Source organism: Myotis myotis, unplaced genomic scaffold (genome assembly GCF_014108235.1).
Source record: "Myotis myotis isolate mMyoMyo1 unplaced genomic scaffold, mMyoMyo1.p scaffold_m19_p_7, whole genome shotgun sequence".
Classification (NCBI taxonomy): domain Eukaryota; kingdom Metazoa; phylum Chordata; class Mammalia; order Chiroptera; family Vespertilionidae; genus Myotis; species Myotis myotis.
The window spans coordinates 8,314,287-8,335,614 of NW_023416379.1; the positions used below are offsets into that span (position 1 = coordinate 8,314,287).

General features: G+C 43.2%; 1 protein-coding gene across 12 annotated transcripts in view; it reads left to right on the forward strand.

Annotated features, from left to right (window-relative positions):
- The window catches only part of SYNE1 (spectrin repeat containing nuclear envelope protein 1), a 387,376-nt gene that overhangs the window by 205,047 nt on the left and 161,001 nt on the right, over positions 1–21,328 (forward strand). For all 12 annotated transcript variants that reach the window (XM_036316912.1, XM_036316911.1, XM_036316914.1 and 9 more), the window contains 14 exons: positions 851–1,006; positions 1,177–1,347; positions 2,035–2,361; positions 3,942–4,094; positions 4,400–4,567; positions 6,415–6,591; positions 8,289–8,435; positions 11,148–11,273; positions 12,503–12,679; positions 14,545–14,810; positions 16,010–18,170; positions 19,338–19,675; positions 20,132–20,276; positions 20,938–21,156. In XM_036316912.1, coding sequence (XP_036172805.1) covers positions 851–1,006; positions 1,177–1,347; positions 2,035–2,361; positions 3,942–4,094; positions 4,400–4,567; positions 6,415–6,591; positions 8,289–8,435; positions 11,148–11,273; positions 12,503–12,679; positions 14,545–14,810; positions 16,010–18,170; positions 19,338–19,675; positions 20,132–20,276; positions 20,938–21,156 — 4,731 coding nt within the window. The remainder of the gene's footprint in view (positions 1–850; positions 1,007–1,176; positions 1,348–2,034; positions 2,362–3,941; positions 4,095–4,399; positions 4,568–6,414; positions 6,592–8,288; positions 8,436–11,147; positions 11,274–12,502; positions 12,680–14,544; positions 14,811–16,009; positions 18,171–19,337; positions 19,676–20,131; positions 20,277–20,937; positions 21,157–21,328) is intronic.

The following is a 21,328-nucleotide window of genomic DNA, read 5'->3' on the forward strand; positions in this document are numbered from 1 at the left end:
CGTCCCAGGTTTAGATTTTGCAAAATCTTCTGCTTGAAAAGAAAGTTAATGTAAATTACAGTGGGGCATTCTAACACCAATTATGAGTAGAGTCCTAAATGAGTCTTTAACGAAATATAACTTAATGAAATATTTTATATCTGCTCCTCATGCCCTATTACCTTGCTTTGTAAAGACATATAAATGCTAGTATTGCAATCCATTTAACTTTATGGTTCTGATATGAAATTATTCCAATATAGTGCATTGAAATAATACTTGGTATTTAGTTTTATTCTGATTTTTATGCAAATCTGGTGCACATGATCAAAATAATGCTTAGGCCTTCAAGATATTTTTTATTATTCATCTATTTTAAAATGTGTCCAAGTACAACAGAAGATATAAAAATGTATGCCACTCTGCTTTAACAATTTTGAGTGGAAGTGTAATATGTACAGAGAAGTACTTAAACTCAGAGTATAGCTTTTATCATGTTATTATATTTTTCATGAAAGTTATATATGACACATTCTCAAAATTACATCTCAGAATAAATATATCCTAAACATATAGTGGAATCATTCCCGATTAATACAGTTGTATCTATGTACAATTTTATATATTTCTTGAACTGAAGTGTAATACATACAGAAAAGTGCCTAAGTCAAGAGTGTGTAGTTTTTATCACATTGTTGTAGTACACTTTTCTTATGAAGGTTAAGTACATATTTTCAAAATTATATCTCAGAATAAATATATTCTAAATGTACACTGGAATCATTTCCTATTAAGAAGGTACCTATATTTGTCTTCCTCAACAATGCTTACTAAGATTAAACCTTTCCCTGCAATATTGACGTCATTTCAGAAGTGGCACGAGGAGATCACCACCTACAGAGACGAAGTGGAGGACGTGGGAGCCAGAGCCCAGGAGATCCTGGATGAGCGCCGTGTGAGCAGCCGGCTGGGCTGCCAGGCCACCCAGCTGACGTCCAGATACCAGGCCCTTCTTCTCCAAGTGCTGGTGAGAGAGCAGGAGCAGGCCGCCCGCTGCTGGGTGTCGGCCAGCACGCTCCGCAGGCCGAAGCGTTCCTCCTTCCACTCCCTACCTTCCGGGGAAGACGCATGCGTATCACGAAGGGCACTGGCATGGATCTTGAACTCACAGTTCCATTTTGTTTCTTCTTTTCAAAGGAACAAATAAAATTCCTGGAGGAAGAGATCCAGAGTTTGGAGGAAGCCGAGTCGTCTCTAAGCTCCTATTCTCATTGGTACAGCTCTACTCATAAAAACTTCAAGAATGTGGCTGCCAAAATTGATAAAGTAGATAAGGCGATGATGGGGAAAAAGATGAAGACGCTGGAGGTAGGCATGGCAACGTCAGCCTTGTCTCCCAACCTGTCTTCTTTCACTGAGCTGCTCCATTCTCTCCTGTGGCTGTTGGGAGACACGTGCTTATCCCTGCCCGGGGTGATGGGTGGCTCTTGGCTCGTTTCACTTAAGTACTGTGTTCTTATCTCTTCAAGGCCCAAAGCAGACTTTCATCTATTGGTGATGTGATCTCACCTGAATGACTTGGACATGGCTGCTCACGAAATTCTTAACTAAATTCCAGTCTAACACTTCAAAAATTTAAGACCAGAAATTTATCTCAAATTGATGGCACCATGCGTTAACAGCTTTAACTCAGATCTTTAGGATTATTACTAAGGATAAGATAAACATCCAGTCCTATCTCAAAGCACTGATTTGGAAATGATCTATTGATTAAGACATTTTAAAACCTATATTGATGTAAAGAAAAGAGGATTCCTGATTCCTGGCATGTCAAAACTGGTTAGAAACTCCAAACACTTTTCTAAGGGGCAATAGTGGACTCGAGAATGGGGTTTGTACACCTTTTCTTTAAAAGGAATGAAATAAGGTTAAAATGTCCATGTTACAATGAAATTCAAGTCGCTTTTCCTTGTATTAACCCCATATTTGTTTCCTCCCCTCTCTTTCTTTCTCTCTCTCTCTCTCTCTCTCTCTCTCTCTCTCTCTCTCTCTCAGGGCCTGCTAAAAGACATGGAGAAAGGCCACAGTTTGCTGAAGTCGGCCCGGGAGAAAGGAGAGAGGGCTCTGGCATACCTGGAGGACAGCGAGGCAGACGCTTTAAGAAGCAAGATCCATGGTCACGTGGAGCAATTGAACGAGCTGACCAGCACTGTTCGGAAGGAGCACATGACCCTGGAGAAAGGCCTTCATTTAGCAAAGGAATTCTCGGATAAATATAAAGCACTTACTCAGTGGATCGCCGAATACCAAGAAATCCTGCACGTTCCTGAGGAGCCCAAAATGGAATTATATGAGAAAAAGGCTCAGTTATCTAAGTACAAGGTAGTGTGTTGTTACTCACTGACAGTTGCAGGAGTTGCCTATGGGGACTGAGTGGGTGGGAGAAGATTCCTGTGTGTCCCGTAGTGGGAGGTGGAAAACATCTGTAACATGTCTGTTCTACTGGGGGAGAGTGATGTAGATTTTTGTGGCCAGATACACTACACAAGAGTTCTATTTCCATCCGGGAACCACATTTGCCTCATAGTCAAAGGTTGTATCAATAAGTAGAAAGTTATTCTCACAGTGTGATCCAGGTAGAGGGATCCTCCAGATAAATCTTCCTGGAGTCAAGATCTCACCGTGTAGATTTCATCTGTTTCATGTAGAGTCTTCCCTTCATCTTTGGGTACCCAAGGCCAATAAGCTAGTCTCCTGTTAATTAAAAACGTGATAACCATATTTGTAAGAAAACAAGTTCTACTTCATCCACTCTAGCTAGACATCTTAGCAATTAATCTTTCAAAGAACAAATGGAAAAAAAAAAAGAAGTGGTGGTATGAATATAGCTAGCTAAATAGAATATAGAGATAGTTCACCTATTTTAATTTTTGAAACAATTATGGAAGTCTATATGTGGAATAATTTATGTTCTAAATTTGACCTGAATATTTAAAGCAGTGGTTCTCAACCTTGGCTGCACATTAGAATCACCTGGGAATCTTTAAAATCCTGATTTCTGGGCCCCATCCTTGGAAATTCTGTTTCTTTGTTATGGGGTGGGGCCACAACATTAGTAACAAAGAAACAGAATTTCTGGAGGATGAGGCCCAGAAATCAGGATTTTAAAAAGATTCCCAGGTGATTCTAATGTGAAGCCAAGGTTGAGAACCACTGATTTAAAGGACAGTCTTTAAGAATTGTCAGATGACTCACCTCAAAGGTTTCCCTGCCCAGCTTTGTCCTCCTCTGGCCAATATGTCTATTCTCATCCTTGGCTTTTCTACTGAGTCTGACAGCGTGTCATTGAACCACTGAGTTCTCAGTAAGTTTAAATAGTGCTGTGAGCCAGGACAGCATTCTGGCAGCTAGAATTTGTCTCCCTAATTTTACATGCACCTCAAGCTGCAGTTAATGTCAGGAACTCAAAATAAAAAGATAGTGCCTGGTTCTGTGTTGAGTTTTATTCTCTGCTGAAAGGAATGGGATGGAAGCTGGAAATAAAGATAATGTTAAATTTCATCAAATGCAACTCTTTCCCATGCTTCCCTCTCCACACTATTTGATGTTATTCTTTGTTTAAAAACTATTTTAGGCCCTGGCCAGGTAACTCAGTTGGTTAGAGAATCCATTGAAGCTTACAGATTCGATCCCAGGTCAGGGCACTTATAAGAAGCAATCAATGAATGCAGAAATAAGTGGAGCAACAAATTGACGTTTCTCTCTCTCTTTCTCTCTCTCAAATCAGTATATAAAAATTAAAAGCTATATTAGCCATAAAGAAACCTATTTCCTTTCATGTCTTACATTCATAGACTTATAAAATAGGTCTTGATTAGAGATCATCTCACACGTGGCATACGGCTATGTTCACCTTGATCACACAGATGAGCTGGTTCTCTCTTTTTTCTTTGTAATTCAAGTCACTTCAACAGACAGTGCTGTCCCATGAATCATCGGTGAAATCAGTGAGAGAGAAAGGTGATGCTCTTCTGGACCTGGTGCAGGACGGTGCTTTGAAGGATAAGATCGCTAAGCTTCAAAGTGACTATCAGGCCCTCTGCAGCGCGGGAAAGGTAAGGAGGTAGCAGAAATCCAATACGAACGTGTTCACTTGCCAGAAGGGGGGTCCTGACTCCTTTTTCTCTGTCAGAAAAAATTTAAGGGCTTCGACGGGTCAGGATCTTTTCTTTTATTCGATGGCATAATGACTTTTTCTGTTTTATCTGATCCTACTGGTGAGACTAGAGCTAGCTATATGAGCCTTCCACCCTATGAGTTGCACTGGGTTTTTCAAAATATAAAACAGTTTTGAGTGTTTTTTTTGTTTTGTTTTGTTTTTGGCTTGAAAGTCAACTCTATTGGGCACTTGGCTTCACAGGACCATGTTCACAGTCTTGAGGTGAAGGTCAAAGACCATGAAGACTACAACAGTGAGCTCCAGGAGGTGGAAAAGTGGCTGCTGCAGATGTCCGGCAGGCTGGTGGCCCCTGACCTCATGGACACAAGCAGCCTAGAGACAATCACCCAGCAACTGGCCCACCACAAGGTATGTCTAGTCTCTAAAGAGCTGAAGAATACAGGACAGCTTCTACAGCCTTGCCCGTGTGTGTGTGTGTGCGCAAGCATTTCAGGATTATATGATTATAGTTAAAGAATCAGGTCTGAGTTCCAAGAACCTCTGATAATTGAGAACAGTTGAATTCAATATTTAATTGACTCGGTAGTAGCTGAATCCTGGCATTCAACTCTGAACACACTAGCATTTTTTCCCAGCTAATAGTTTCCTATTGCAGAATTTCATCTATATGGAATAATTTTTCAGAAAGATGGTCTTTAATTTAGAAAAGTACAGCCAATGATAGGATACAGAAAGAGTAACCAGAAAGTCTGGCCTCCAGCCAGACTCTCCTCAGCTGGGAGAACTTAGCCTCTCTGAGCCTCCTCCTCCTCTTCCCCTTTTTACTGAAGTTATTGGGGTGACACTGGTTAACAAAGTTGTACAGGTACCAGGTACACACTTCTGAGTCTTCTCCTTCTCCTCTGTAAAGGGCGATAGTGATACCAGCCCCATCACATAGCTGTTGAGGGCATCACAGGAGATAATGTCTGTGAAAACTTTTGTAAATCACAAGTGGTACTGATAGGAGGCATTCTTATTTTCATTCACATGCATTTTTAGTAATTCCACCTGCCAGATGACAGATGTCATAGGGTCGCAATTTATGGAGCAACTTGCTGACCTTAATAAGAAACTGAATTTTAGTCATGATGTGTCAAAGAAAGCCATTAATGCCTATGGGCTTCAGGATCGCTTTCTGTAGGAGAACAGTAAATATGGATAGAAAACTAATCATATGATATATTCTATTAGGCACTGAGAACACACCCCGAATAACCTCATGATGTAGTGACTCTCCTCTAACTTGAAGACACAATGGCTCGTTAAAATATGGTGTAGACAATAACCATTAACGCAGCAACATTGGATGAAGTGATGGACCCCAGGCTGCTGAGGGGACCACTAGGTTTCCCTTAGAGATATTGATGTGTCAACCCCGGGCACCTGGTGCTGGAATGTGTAACTTGTTATTGGTACCATATAGCAGTGAGGAAATTAAACCCTGATTGGAAAAGCTGGTTTCTCTTCTCCAAGTGATCCATGAGAAAGCTCACTAGAGAACACATGGGGATAGAGGTGGACGAGCTGGGGTCAGGCAGAGTGGTCCCCAAGCCTGGGGCTCTGCCATTCACTAGTTGTGTGACCTTGAGTGCGTTATATAATCTCCCTGTGCGTCAGTCTCCACATCTGAAAAGTAATGACAATAATACACACTTCTCAGGATTTCGACATAGTTCCTGGACTATAGCAAGTACTTAATAAGTGGTAAGTGGTAAATGTTATTTTCATTAATATAAATATTATGTTATGTAAACTAGATATTATGTAAATTAATCATTAGCTGTTAGATTATTATATAAATCAGATGTCATATTATTAGAGAAATTGGATATTAGTAAATTAAATAGTAATTAGATTATTTTAGGAAGAAATTATACCAGAATTATAATTTATAGAGCTGAAAAATTTATAAACATCCTTTATCTGTTAATAATACTAGGGAGCAGATATCTCTCTAGCTGAGATCAGCCATGAACTAGCTGAAAGGTTACTTCATCATCACTTAATCTATTATTTTTGCCAACTCTTCCTATCGAAGGATTCCTGAAACGTATTTTTTTTTTTTCATTTGCTATATGGTAACCAAGGTAAATTGCAAACTCTTTCAAAAATATCATTAAACAGTGAAATTTTCCTCTTAGGCCTTCTGCTTAGTAAACAGGTTATTTAAAGACTAACAGTGGAATTGCAAGAACCCTGTTCCTATTTTGTAGGCAATGATGGAAGAAATTGCCGGCTTTGAGGACCGTCTGAACAACCTGAAAGCTAAAGGCGACACTTTGATCAGCCAGTGTGCAGAGCACCTCCAAGCGAAACTTTCACAACACGTGCAGGCGCATCTGCAGGGCACGAGGGACAGCTACTCCGCCATCTGCAGCACCGCCCAGCGGGTGAGCACCGGCTCGGCCTGGAGTGACCGTGGAGCCAGGAGAAAGCCTGTGCAATCCAGAGGGTTGTCAAATAGATTAGATGCATCAGTCTTCGGGATATTTCTGGTGCATGTCCAGACAGGAGCATAGATTTCAGGCTCTGTGGACACAGAACTTCTTGCTTTCAGACATTTGCTTTCTCCCAATCCTTTTATTTCGTGAATTAATGTCAAATTTATTTAACTTTTGTTTTGTTTGTTTTTTATTTGACAGTCACCAATATTTTTTCTAATTTGCCAGTCTATAACACTAAAATAATTTCCAGAATAATTACTTTTTAACTCTATGCAGCCTAGATTCTACTCTAATATTTTTATGCATTCATAAAATAATCAAAAGAACAAGTACCAATTTTTAGTTATATTTTAATGTGTGTAATGAGTTGTGCTAAAATGGAATCTCTAAGGTTATAGAAATAAGGCTAACATGAGAAAGAATTTCCCTTTTAACAAAGATTAAGTACACCAACTTAGGGAACTTTTCAGCCATTATTTATTCAAACAGGTTCCCGATCCCTTTCATTTTCCTTCTGATACCCCTACAATGCAGATGTTGTTACACTTGATGCTGTCCCAGAGATCTCTTAGACGTTCCTCATGTTTTTAATTCTTTTTTCTTTTTGTTGCTCTGCTTGAAGAAAGAGGGAGAGAGAGAGGTAGAAACATTGATGAGTAAGAAACATCGATCAGGTGCCTCCTGCATGCCCCCTACTGGAGGTTGAACCCAGACCAGGAATCGAACCTGCAACATCCTGGTGCATGGGATGACCCTCAACCAACTGGGCTCCAGCAGCCGGGCTGTGATCTTGCTCTCTGAATCACTGATTGGATCCTCTGCCCCATCTACACTTGTCTCACTCCTTTCTCCTCCTTTGTCATCATCTACAATTATTTGCTGGATTACTTTCTTCTTCTTTTTAGTTAACTTTTGGAAGGTGAATTCATAAGTCTAGGGCAGTGATGGCGAACCTTTTGAGCTCGGCGTGTCAGCATTTTGAAAAACCATAACTTAACACTGGTGCCATGTCACCTATAGAAATTTTTTGATATTTGCAACCATAGTAAAACAAAGATTTATATTTTTGATATTTATATTATATATTTAAATGTCATTTAACAAAGAAAAATCAACCAAAAAAATGAGTTCGCATGTCACCTCTGACACGCGTGTCATAGGTTTGCCATCACTGGTCTAGGGAATCAATGGATTTCACCCAGCATTTCGGTTAGAGAAATGTTGTTTATCTTTTCATGTCATGGCCTTTTATTTTTACTTTTAGTTTCTAGCTTAAACAAAAACTGCAATTTGTATACCATAATGGAGAAGCTAAAAACCCTCTATTTATGTTTGACAATCTACCTCAGTGATTTTACGTATCCTAACCCACCTCACAGTTCTATGAACTTGCCCACGTTCTTTCCCTGGTCAGGATTTATGTTGTAATGTGTGGTTTGGGAAGTAATAAACTGGGGATGACAATTGTGCTTTGCCACCTTTGGAACATATGAAAACTCAGTTGGTATGTGTATGGTACTGGGGAGTCCTGGGGGGTGGTAAATCCATTTCAGCGGGCTGGTGGACATGTTTCCTTTGATCCCAGGGAGGTGGGTAGGCGTATGAGACAGCTCTCACAGCTGCGCACGACTGTTCTGTTGCAGGTGTACCAGAGTTTGGAACATGAACTGCAGAGGCATGTCAGTCGCCAAGACACGCTGCAGCAATGCCAGGCCTGGCTGTCCGCCATCCAACCTGATTTAAAGCCAAGCCCGCACCCCCCTCTGAGCAGGGCAGAAGCCGTGAAGCAGGTACTGACTCCTGAAGTTTATGTTATGTGATGTGATTCATTCAGACATTCAATAGAAACATGTTAAGTTCTCATTATGTGCCAAACTGTGCTGGCTGCTGGGGATACCAAGTACAGGCATATCTCGTTTCATTGGACTGCGCTTACTGGGCCTCGGAGATAATGCGCTTTTACAAATTGAAGGTACAAGCCTCCTCCAGCAAGAAGATTATGACTCACTGAAGGCTCAGATGATAGTTAGCTTTTTTTTTTTTAATCTCTGAAAAATAGATATTTTTTCCATTGCTTTTCAGAGAGAGTAAAAGGGAGGGAGGAGAGGGGAGAAAGAGGAGAGGGAGAGAGAGAGAGAGAGAGAGAGAGAGAGAGAGAGAGAGAGAGAGAGAGAGAGAGAGAAACATTAATGTGAGAGTCTGGGATTGAGCCTGCACTCAGGTATGTGACCAAAAATTGAACCTGAGACCCTTTTGTCAATAGGCCAATGCTCTAACCACTGAACAAACCAGCCAGGGCAATGGTTGGCATTTTTTAGCAATAAAGTTTATTTATATTTAGCTAAGGAGTGTACATATTTTAAACATAATACTATTGCTCACTTATTAGACCATAGTATCAGGTAAAATCAGGTAAACTGGAAACCAAACAACTTGTGTGATTCACTTTCTTACAATGCTCACTTTCCTGAATTTGCAGTATCTGTGAGGTAAGCCTGTAGAAATAAGGTCTGAGTTTGACTCTAGCCAGTGGCTCACTCAGAGATGTGACTGGACAGTTCCACTACTGCCAACATGACGACTTTGGATGGTGTGAGACTGGGGTCAGGCTTTGACAGGCTGCGGTGGCATTTTGGTCAAGGTCCCAGGATGCGTGGTGTGTACCCAGTGTCTCCCACGTGGTAAACAATAGACATGTAATGGTTTTATCCCCCCACAGCCATACAAAAGTGGCACACTGATTTGATTTCATTAAGAATACCATTGGTTTTTTTTTTATAAGGCATGACATGTGAATTTGGGGAATGGAAAAAAAGTACTATCAGATTTGCCCTTTTTTTTTTTTACTCCCCTTAAAATTAATTTTAGCAAAAATCTTTGGCAATTGTTTTGTTACTGACAATCTATAAGCTGCTCCCAAGGCGTTTGGAGTCAGGTCAACTATATAAATCTTAATTGTTATTCTTTCTAAAGTAAATATATTTACAAAATTCAAAATCTGGTACCTTATTCTCTTCTCATTTCCAAAAGCTCTTTGGGACTGGTAACTTTTTCTGGGTCACAGGTACATAGTGGGGTGACTAATGATACTGACACTCACCAGAAGTGAAATGCCAGTCAGTTTATAACTGGCTAAAAATTTAGGTGCTACTTTTGACTTAATGGGAAATGGACTTATATTTATTACTAGAGGCCCAGTGCACGAGATTTGTGCACTGGGCGGGGGGGCGGGGGTGTCCCTCAGCCCAGCCTGCACCTTCTCACAGTCCGGGACCCCTCGGGGCATGTCCGCCTGCTGGCTTAGACCCCAGGGATCGGACCTATGCCAGGAGTTAGACATCCCTCTCGCAATCCGGGACTCTCGCAGTCTGGGACCCCTCACTCCTTACTGCTCGCCTGCAGCAGAGGCAGGAGAATCTCCAGCCAATGGCCACTGCGTTCCCCAGCCGTTAGCCCGGGTTCTGGCTGAGTGGTGCTACCCCTGTGGGAGCGCACTGACCACCAGGGGACAGCTCTTGCATTGAGTGTCTGCCCCCTGGTGGTCAGTGTGCATCATAGCGACCAATCATTCCGCCGTTGGGTCTATTTGTATATTATGCTTTTATTATATAGGATAGGCTATCTACATAAGAATGTTGTGTTTAGCAATCCATGTAATTCTGAGGAAAAGTCAGGACTAAAAAAATTGGGCTTCATTACTGGCTATGATTTTGGAAAATCACCAAATGTTTCCGTAGTCAATGCCACCTGCCCAAATTATCAATACACGTAGTGAGAACCACTTCTCAGAGCCTCTACTCCCACCACCTCCTTCAGACCATCAGCACTTCTCATCTGCAGTGGCCAACAACCGGCCACCCTTCTGATCCCTGCCTGCCCCTCTCATAGGAATCTAAGCTCTGTGGGAACAAAGGTTTTATTTCATGTACTGGTTTAGCCCATGATCTAAAACAGAGCCTACATATCCAACTATCTTCAGAAAGACACATTTCTCCATGTCCGTGTGTATAGATTAATGATCCACCGGGAAATGCCTTTCTCGAACTTTCCGCAGAAAGAAAGAGCCCAGCCATCTAATTTTTCCCAAACTCCAACGAAGCCTACAGGTGCACAGTGACCTTTCTTCCCCCGTACGTCTCCACACTCTGTGAAAACATGCTAAGAAGCAGGCTAGAGTAAAGGTTCTTTCTCTGAAACAGAGAACACTTAGAATGTGAGCTGAGAAGCAGGAAAAAATATAGGGGTTTCCTGGGTGTTTCCTTTTACCAGACCGCACCGGCTTTAACACAATGAGAAGCAAGTGACGGGCAAAGGATCCCTGCCAGTGTGTTTTGAATTCTTCCTGAGAATTACTAATACATGCTATTTACAACAAAGGTTGTATGTACTGAACGTAGCAGAATTATTTTTGAAATGTCAACAAGGTAACACAAATGGCACAGAGATGTGCTGTGGAGGGATGGCATGCATGTCTTCCAGTCTGACAAGTGTGTCTGTTCAAGGTCAAGCACTTCAGAGCTTTGCAGAAGCAGGCCAGGACCTACTTGGACCTCCTCTGCTCCATGTGCGACTTGTCGAACTCTTCAGTGAAAACCACGGCAAAAGACATTCAACAAACAGAGCAAATGGTAAGGCGTGGAAGCCATTGGATTTGTCTGTTCTGTCACATTCTCTTGTTTGAACGTTGGGTGAGAAGTTTAAAGAAAATGCTTCCTGGAGTCATTCTTGCTGTAAATCTCCTATGGGGATCATAATGAATAGATATTTGAATTTCAACTAAGTCACAGAAAAATGCGCACACTCTGTTCCCAGTGCCACTGAGTTGGAACTGAAACATCTACGCCCATGGATCTGCTAATTGTTAGTACTTGATCCCACTTCTTTTTTTTCCCTTGATTACCATTCTCTTCCTATTTTCCACTCATTGTTTGTTTGTTTTGTTTTCTCCTTGCCATCTTTTTCTTTGGGTAACACTTAATATGGAGGGTGTGTGTTCCTGACCCTTGCTTTATGTTAGGGCTGGCAAAAGCCTTCTAAGCCATTGGCAGTGGCTGAGTGTGGTGTTGGGAAGGATTCTGGAGCTGTCTCCGGGCTCAGTGGAAAATGCTGTGATGAATTAGCAGTACTCTCCACAACAGACAGATGGCAGCACAGGGTCGTGTGCCTTAACCTCTTTAATACTTTTGGGTTTAAAAGAAAAATAGGACTTGGTTTAGGTTTTTAATATATAAATATTTATAGGACAGTAAAATCACCCAAAGCAAGAAATGTCTCAAAATAATGAAGGTTTCTCTCTTTTATATTATATTTTCAAACCAAGTCTGTCTTTAATCCTAATGAAAATGCAGTAATTTATATGTTTTCACAGAAATGATTTATTGAAATAAATTATATGGTTTCAAAAGGCAGTGAAGCAGATCTAAAAATATATTTAAAACAATAATAACTCATTGTTTTATAAGAATTAACAACAAATGTATAATAGAGAATAATTTGTCTTTTCTCGTTAACCCCACGCTTGAATTTGCGAGTTATTCAGGTGTTGAAAACGCCAAATGTGAAAAACCATGAGGGCAACTTAACAGCTTGTTAAAGCTTCTTAAAGTCTCATGATACTGCTTGAAATTATATGGCATGTCTTATACATGAAAAGTCCTTAGAAAACCCAAGTATAAAAAGAAGCATCTGCTTTTCTTGAAGCAAAGAAAGAATTCTCTGTGGATGCATAGCAGAGTGTGTATGCATGCATGTGTATTGGCCCGTGTACATGGACAGGCTGAGGAATTGCACCTCTGATTCACTGGACATAAATGCCTCCATCTGTTAGCGCTGACTTTTGCCTCTGTGTTCCCTCAAGATCGAACAAAGGCTTGCCCAGGCTCAGACCTTAACTCAGGGCTGGGAGGAGATCAAGCACATGAAGGCTGAGCTTTGGATTTACCTCCAGGACGCCGACCAGCAACTGCAGAATATGAGGCGGAGACACGCGGAACTGGAGCTCAATATTGCACAGAACATGGTTTCCCAAGTGAAGGTAGGAAAGAGTGAGTCTCCCCGGGGGAGACAGAGAAGGCCAAGATGGGTGTGTCCCTCAATCCTTAAACATTAGCATAGCTATTGAAGGAATACAAAGACTCAGAAAGACCTTCATTTGGTGCCAGGAAAGGACAGATCAGAGAACAAACATTTGTAAAACACAGCAAAGGAAATATAGTCAGTAATGTAATAACTAAGTATGGTGTCAGGTGTGCACTACACTTAAGGGGGATCACTTTGGAAGTTATGTAAATGTCTAACCACCATATTATACACCTGAAACTCATATGACATTGAATGTCAACTGTAATTGAAAAATAAAAATAGTAATTTTAAAAATGAAAGTAAACATTCAAATAGTTTATTGGAGCTCCAATTGGCCACTTGAATCAAAGGACCCTCACTCTGCACTTTGTTCCTGAACAAGGCACTGTGGTTTAGCTGATACAACCAGAAGCCTTTGCTTCTGAACACACACAAGCCTTCATCATTTATCATCTTTCTTCACAATGTTGCTGAAGTTGCAGGACTGTCAATGTGCCCATTAATTAAATACATGTTAAATATATAAAATATATAATATACATGTTATATTATATCTATATCTATAAAAGCCCAGCAACCAGACCAGCAGAACAACCAGAATGACAGGAACAACCAGTGCCTATGACATGCACTGCTGGCAGCCAACCAGCCTATCCGGGCCCCGATCAGACCCCTGCTCCAGCAGGCCTGGCCTTCAATTGGCTCCCAACACCCAAATCGAGGGTGGGGGCAGCTGGCCAGACTCCACCTGTGCACAAATTTGTGCACCAGGCCTCTAGTATATTTTATATGAATCCTATATAATAAAAGGCTAATATACAAATCAACCGAACAGCGGAATAACTGTTCGCTATGACATGCACTGACCATCAGGGGGCAGACGCTCAATGCAGCAGCTGCCCCCTGGTGGTCAGTGCTCTCCCACAGGGGGAGCACCGCTCAGCCAGAAGCCCTGAGCCAGGCTAATGGCTGGCGAGTGCAGCGGCGGTGATGGGAGCCTCTCCTGCCTCCGCAGGAGCTGTAAGGATGTCCAACCACCTAAGCCCCCAAGGGCTCCCAGACTGCAGGAGGGCACAGGCCGGCTGAGGGACACTCTCCGCCCCCCCCCCCCCCCCCGCCCCACCGAGTGCAGAATTTTCATGCACCTGGCCTCTAGTAAATATATAATAATATATAAATAATTGAAGCTGTAGGAACATAAGTGTACCAATCAACTAGATATATATTTGAATATAAACTCAATATTTATTAATATATAATTATATTTGTAATAGAAATATTGCTATTCCAAATTTACACATAACTTAATAGAAGATTATTTTAACTTGAATGGAAGTTGTACCAGATTTTTAACAAACTTTAAAGTTTATCTTTTCTCTATGAAAGTGAACCATTTATAGTTTCTACTAAAATATTATTTGCATATGCAGAAAAAACAAAATGACATAAATTTAAATTACTTTTTTTTTTCTCAAAAGCATGAACTTCAAAAGTTTTTAGGAAACTAAGGCTGCACTTTAAGATACAATATTAACTTTTTTCCTTAGTGAATATAATATTGTTTTACATTTCTCAGTTTTTCTTTATACTGTTCAAAATTACACAATAAAAGAAAGTACTACAGTTATCCTTTGATTCTTATACACTTGGAAATTTGTATTCATAAAGAGGTATGACCATTTTTAGTCTTTCATTGTTCTGCATGACCCATTAATTATACATGCTTAGTTCGTTAGGCTTATGTCATCTATGCTTCCCTCTATATTAATTGGGGAGTTTATTGCAGGTTACCTATTTTGTCGGTGTTTTTACCTTCAGGATTTTGTTAAGAAACTACAGTGCAAACAGGCGTCGGTGACGGCTATTACAGAAAAGGTGGATGAGTTAACCAAGAAGCAGGAGTCTCCTGAACACAAGGAGATCAGTCATCTGAACGACCAGTGGCTGGATCTGTGCCTTCAGGCCAACAGCCTGTGCTTGCAAAGGGAAGAGGATCTCCAGAGGACAAGAGACTACCATGACTGCATGAGCGTCGTCGAGGTGTTCTTGGAAAAATTTACTACAGAATGGGATAACTTGGCCAGGTAACAGCAATGCTCTGGCACATCCCAAAATACTAAGCCAGATGTTTCTTAATTTCCATAAAAACGGAAAAGGCCTTTCTTAATGTTTTTAACATCGATTGTCAATCATTATCAATACTGACAAAACATTGTTAAGAAACTCATGGTGCCTGGGTGTGGCTCAGTGGTGGAACTTCAACCCATGAACAGTTTGATTCCAGGTCAGGGCACATGCCTGGGTTGCGGGCTTGATTCCCAGTAGGGGGCATGCAGGAGGCATTCTATCACTGATTCTCTCGTATCATTGATGTTTCTATCCCTCTCTTCCTCTCTCAGAAATCAATAAAAACATATTAAAAAAGAAAAGAAAAGAAAGAAACTCATGTTGTCATTTGGATACAGAGCCCTGGTTCTCCTTGCTCACTGTTAATTGAACCAGTGGGTAAAAGGATGCGTATAGGAGGCCACCGATCAATGCTTTCTCTCACATCAATGTTTCTCTCTCCCTCCCCCCCCCCCCGCCCCTCTCTTTCTCTTTCTCTCTTCCTCTCTCTCTAAAATCAATAAAAACATATCCTTGGCTGAGGGTTAACAAATTATATATATACACACATACATATCTGAGTATACACAAATGAGTAGCTGAGAGAGCCCTTGGTTATGTCTTGCAGGTTTCCTGTCTAGCACTATAGTGTTCACTTGAGCTGCTTCTCACAAGAAAGCACATACATCATTGGCCACTTATTAATCTAAGTGTCATTTTCAAGAATGCAGAGATCAGTGCTTCTCTATGTCTAATGTTTACACAAGTCATCCAGGGATCTTGTTAATGTGCCGATTTTGCTCACTTTGCAAGGGCCAGAGGAAGAAGCTAAAAGCAGGTGTCAGACGTGTCGGGAGGGCAGTAGGATCCAGAAGAGTAGAAAGGAAGTATGTAGGCCAAGCATGTCAAACCCGTGGCCCGCGGGCTGCATGCCTCATTTATTTGGCCCATCTTAGCCTTTGAGTTTGAGTTTGGCATGTTTCATGTAGGCCATTTGTTTTGGGCCCAACTTCTGATATAGAAAGACATGGGTCTTGCATTCCCTAGTAATTTCAGCACTTGGGTCAGTAAACTCCAAGTGAAGAAATCCTCTTAAAGGAGAAATGTGATAGAACATGATATGAACACTACAGACCAACTTGGATAATTTGCTTTGATGTCTTCTGTGTATTTACAGATCCGATGCAGAGAGCACTGCGGTCCACCTGGAAGCTCTGAAGAAGCTGGCATCGGCCTTGCAGGAGAGGAAGCAGGCCATTGAGGACCTGAAAGACAGGAAGCAGAGCGTGATCGAGCATCTGAATTTAGATGACAGGGACCTAGTCAAAGAGCAGACGCGTCACCTTGAACAGCGTTGGACTCAGCTGGAGGACCTCATTAGCAGGAAAATCCAAGTCTCGGTCGCCAACCTGGAGGAGCTGAGCGTGGTGCAGGCCAGGTTCCAGGAGCTGATGGAGTGGGCGGAGGAGCAGCAGCCCAGCATCGCCGAGGCCCTCAAGCAGAGCCCCCCTCCCGACGTGGCTCCCAACCTTCTCATGGACCACCTCACCGTCTGCAGTGAACTGGAGGCCAAGCAGATGCTCCTGAAATCCCTCACGAAGGATGCGGACAGGGTGATGGCGGATCTCGGCCTGAACGAGCGGCAGGTCGTCCAGAAGGCGCTCGCGGATGCACAGAGGCATGTCCATTGTCTCAGTGACCTCGTGGGCCAGAGACGCAAGTACCTGAACAAGGCCCTGTCCGAGAAGACCCAGTTTCTCATGGCGCTGTTCCAGGCGACCAGCCAGATCCAGCAGCACGAGCGAAAGATACTGTTTCGCGAGCACATCTGCCTGTTACCGGACGACGTGAGCAAGCAGATCAAAGCCTGTAGGAGCGCCCAGGCCAGCCTCAAGACCTACCAAAATGAAGTCACTGGCCTCTGGGCGCAGGGCCGTGAGTTGATGAAAGGAGCCACAGAGCAGGACAAGGGCGAAGTGCTGGGCAAGCTCCAGGACCTGCAGGGCGTGTACGACGCCGTCCTGCAGAAGTGCAGCCAGAGGCTCCAAGAGCTGGAGAAGAGCTTCGTGTCTAGGAAGCATTTCAAGGAAGATTTTGATAAAGCTTGTCACTGGCTGAAACAAGCAGACATTGTCACCTTTCCTGAGATCAACCTAATGAATGAGAGTTCAGAGCTGCAGGCGCAACTGGCCAAATACCAGCACCTCCTGGAGCAATCTCCGGAGTACGAAAGCCTCCTCCTGACCCTGCAGAGGACCGGGCAGGCCATACTGCCCTCGCTGAGCGAAGTCGATCATTCCTACCTGGACGAGAAGCTGAACGCTCTGCCCCAGCAATTTAACGTCATCATCGCCTTGGCCAAAGACAAGTTCTACAAGGTCCAGGAGGCCATTCTCGCTCGGAGAGAGTACGCCTCCTTGATCGAGCTGACCGCCCAGTCTCTGAGCGACCTGGAGGGCCAGTTCTTAAAGATGAGCCCAGTCCCCAGCGCCCTGACGGTGGAGGAGGCGCTGTGCCTTCAGGAGGGCTGCAGGGCGCTCCTGGGCGAGGTGGCGGGCCTCGGGGAGGCCGTGGATGAGCTGAGCCAGAAGAAGGAAAGCTTCCGCAGCACAGGGCAGCCGTGGCAGCCCGACAGGATGCTGCAGCTCATGGCCTCGTACCACAGGCTGAAGCGGCAGACAGAGCAGAGGGCGAGCTTACTGGAGGACACCACGGCTGCGTATCAAGAGCACGAGAAGATGGGCCAGCAGCTGCGGAAACAGCTGGAGGCCGTGCGGGCAGAGCAGTCCCAGGTGAACGAGGAGACGCTGCCCGCGGAGGAGAAGCTCAAGCTGTATCACTCCCTGGCGGGAAGCCTCCAGGACTCGGGGATTCTGCTCAAACGCATGGCCATGCACCTCGAAGATCTCGTCCCACACCTCAACCCCTCGGCTTATGAGAAAGCCAAGCAGCAGATCCAGGCCTGGCAGGAGGAGTTAACACTGCTGACTGCGGCCATCGGCGCCACCGTGACCGAGTGTGAGAGCCGCATGGTGCAGAGTATAGACTTCCAGACCGAGCTGAGCCGCTCCCTGGCCTGGCTGAGGGGTGTGCAGGCGGAACTCAGCGGGCCCGTGTGCCTGGACCTGAACCTCCGGGACATCCAGGAGGAGATCAGGAAGGTCCAGATTCATCAGGAAGAGGTGCAGTCCAGCCTCAGGATCATGAAGGCCCTGAGCGACAAGGAGACGGAGAGACTCACCAGAGCCAAGGAGCTGATTTCCGCCGACTTGCAGCACACGCTGGCCGAGCTCTCGGAGCTGGACGGAGACATTCAGGAGGCTTTGCGCACTAGGCAGGTGGGTACGAGGGCTCCTCCTGTCTTCTCCCCACTCTGCTTGTTTGTAGACGTGCGTGAGATATTTGTGTGTTGTTGTTTTTTGTTGTTTGTTAGAACTGCTGCCTTAAATATTTCTTTGATGATACTATGTAGAATCATCTTTAACTGATGGTGACTCAAAAGGATGTTTTTACTGTTTACGGATGTGGTATTCATTTCATGTGATTTCCATGTTGGCCTCGTTTAGTTATAATACAGTAACCCCTGCTGTCTCTCACCTTTATGAGAGGTAATAAATGATAGCACTCATGGCTTTAATATTGTGGTGAGTACATTAGTAATAAACAAATTAGCAATGATGAATTAGTGATGCCTCTTTAAACAATGCAAAACTTGGCATTTACAAGATTAGTATGGATGAAGAATCTCCAAATGGAGAGAGGCAGATGGATGACAGCCCTGACCCTGATGCTGAGCCACGTTTTTTTCTGGGGTCTCCCATCAGTTGCCCCATCTGTTCACCCCTTCATCTTCTCTCGCTTCTCTGTGGCACCACAGAAGCAAGACTAGAATATTCATCATGACTTTACTTGGAGATAAAGAAATGAGAGCTGCATAGAATGTGGGAGTATAGATATCTCTTTAAGATAATGGTTTTGTTTCCTTTGGATAAGTACCCAGAAGTGAAATTGATGGATCATCTGGCAGTTGTACTGTATTTAATTTCTTGAGGAACTTCCATACTGTTGTCCACAGTGACTGTACTGGCTTACATTCCCACTGGTGGTGTTACACTTCTAACCAACAGAGACGGTATTTCACTTTGGTCAATATTCAGTCTGCCACATATGACTAAGCATTATTGTATGTATAGTATGACGTACACATGTGAGAGATAGTCTCAGAACTAGTCAAGATAACAGAATACATTTCTCTTTCATTTCTGTCTCTGTTTACATATTTTAACTATAATAATACAATTATAGCAGGATTAGCAGAAGAGAAAACAAAGGATAACAATGGATTACACCAAAAAAAAAAAATCCACCAACTTTTCAGTTCACTTATACACATACATCCATCCACATGGCAAAGGACTGGAAAAGAACCGGAAAAATTCAACGATTTTCTGCAAACTTTACACGGCAATTGAGGGTTGATTGTGTCTGTAATGACTATGTTTCAGGCTACGTTGACTCAAATATATAGTCAATGTCAAAGGTACTATCAAGTGTTTCAAGCCGCGAGCGACTGGCTTGAGGATGCCCAGGAGATGCTGCAGCTGGCAGGCAGCGGCCTGGACGTGGAGAGTGCGGAGGACAGTCTCAGAAGCCACACGGAGTTTTTCAGCGCAGAGGATCAGTTCCAGAGCAACCTGGAGGAGCTCCACGGCCTGGTCGCCACCCTGGACCCACTCATCAAGCCAACTGCCAAAGAGGAGCTCGCACAGAAAATGACGGCCCTGGAGGACAAGAGCCGGAGGGTGATCCAGGACTCCCACGCCCAGCTCGATCTCTTGCGGAGGTATTGGAGTGGTTTTAATCGCTGTATTCTAGTGAAATGTGAGGGTGCTGTTTTTTATTTTGTTTTGTTTTGTTTTTAAATATATTTGTATTGATTTCAGAGAGGAAGGGAGAGGGAGAGAGATAGAAACATCAGTGATGAGAGAAAATCATACATCGGCTGCCTCTTGCACACCCCCCACTGGGGATGGAGCCCATAACCCCGGCATGTGCCCTGGCTGAGAATCGAACCATGACCTCCTGGTTCCTAGGTTGATGCTCAACCACTGAACCACACCAGCTGGGCAGAAATATGAGGTGTTTTGAAATGAATTTTCACACGGAAAACAGGAAGATACTAATGAACATCCACACCTAAGTTCATTCTTCTCTCTCGAGTGCCATCAGGCATCTTGATGTCAGAGCTCTGTGACTGGCATTTGATGTTGCTTACTGGTTTTTGTGGCACCTTTTCCAGGTGTGCGGCTCAGTGGCAGGATTACCAGAAAGCAAGGGAAGAGGTTATCGAATTGATGAATGCTGCCGAAAAGAAGTTGTCTGAATTTTCCTTACTGAAGACTTCTTCCAGTCGTGAAGCCGAAGAAAAACTGTCCGAGCACAAGGTGAGTTGTGTGGTTGTTTTTAACGTCCTTTCATTGTCTTTGTAAAGAGTCTCGGTGATACTGCAGTTCCAGAATCAGGTCAGTCCATCTTCACCGGGCTCCTTAAACACGAAAAGGATACATTAAGCATGTTTCGTAGCAGTTTTTACTTAATTGCATGCTGTCTGTCACTTTTTTTAGGATTCAGTTGGAAATGCACAGCTGGTTTGAAAAAGACATTCAGAGCAATTGCTTCTGATAAAGTGTGATGCAATGAATTCCAGTGAATCCTTTCTGGTGATAACTTAGATTAATTCTAATACAATTTAACAAATAGTAGTGAAGTCACCCTCATATATCATAGCAATATAACATAGATTATACCATCCTTAAATACTAAACTCAGTTGCCTTATATTTTTGCTGCCTTTTAAAGATGGGAGAATTCCATCTCAAGTAGCAAATAAACTTTGGTTTTTAACAAATAAATATTCACCTTGCCTCTTTCAAAAAAAAAAAAAAATCCAAGCCTGACTCAATGAAGAATCCGATGTAAAAGTAAGAGTTAGAAAAAAGAATATATGTTGAGACATTTCCTTTTGCAGGTAATTGTGGGCTTTCCTCAAATCCATAGAACTTTTGAAAAAAATCTCTCCCTCACCGTCTTCTCCTCCCCACCTTAGGCTTTAGTGTCAGGGGTTCACTCCTTCCATGAGAAAATCGTGGCCCTGGAGGGTGAGGCTTCGCAGCTGGAGAAAGCTGGAAACGACGCCAGCAAAGCGACCATCGGCAGGTCCATGACCACCGTCTGGCAGCGCTGGGCGCGGCTCCGGGCGGTGGCCCAGGACCAGGAGAAGATCCTGGAGGACGCGGTGGATGCGTGGAAGAACCTCGGCAAGAAGGTGATCTCCTTCGTTGATGGGCTCAGGATCGTTTCCTCCCTGATGGTCCTGTATTTTGAAAAGCAGTGTTTTGCTTTTGTTTTCAATTGGCTTTATGAAAGCACAAAGCGTTTTTCCCCACATCTCTATTTCAATGGCACGAAAACCAAATTATGCAACACCGTACAATAGG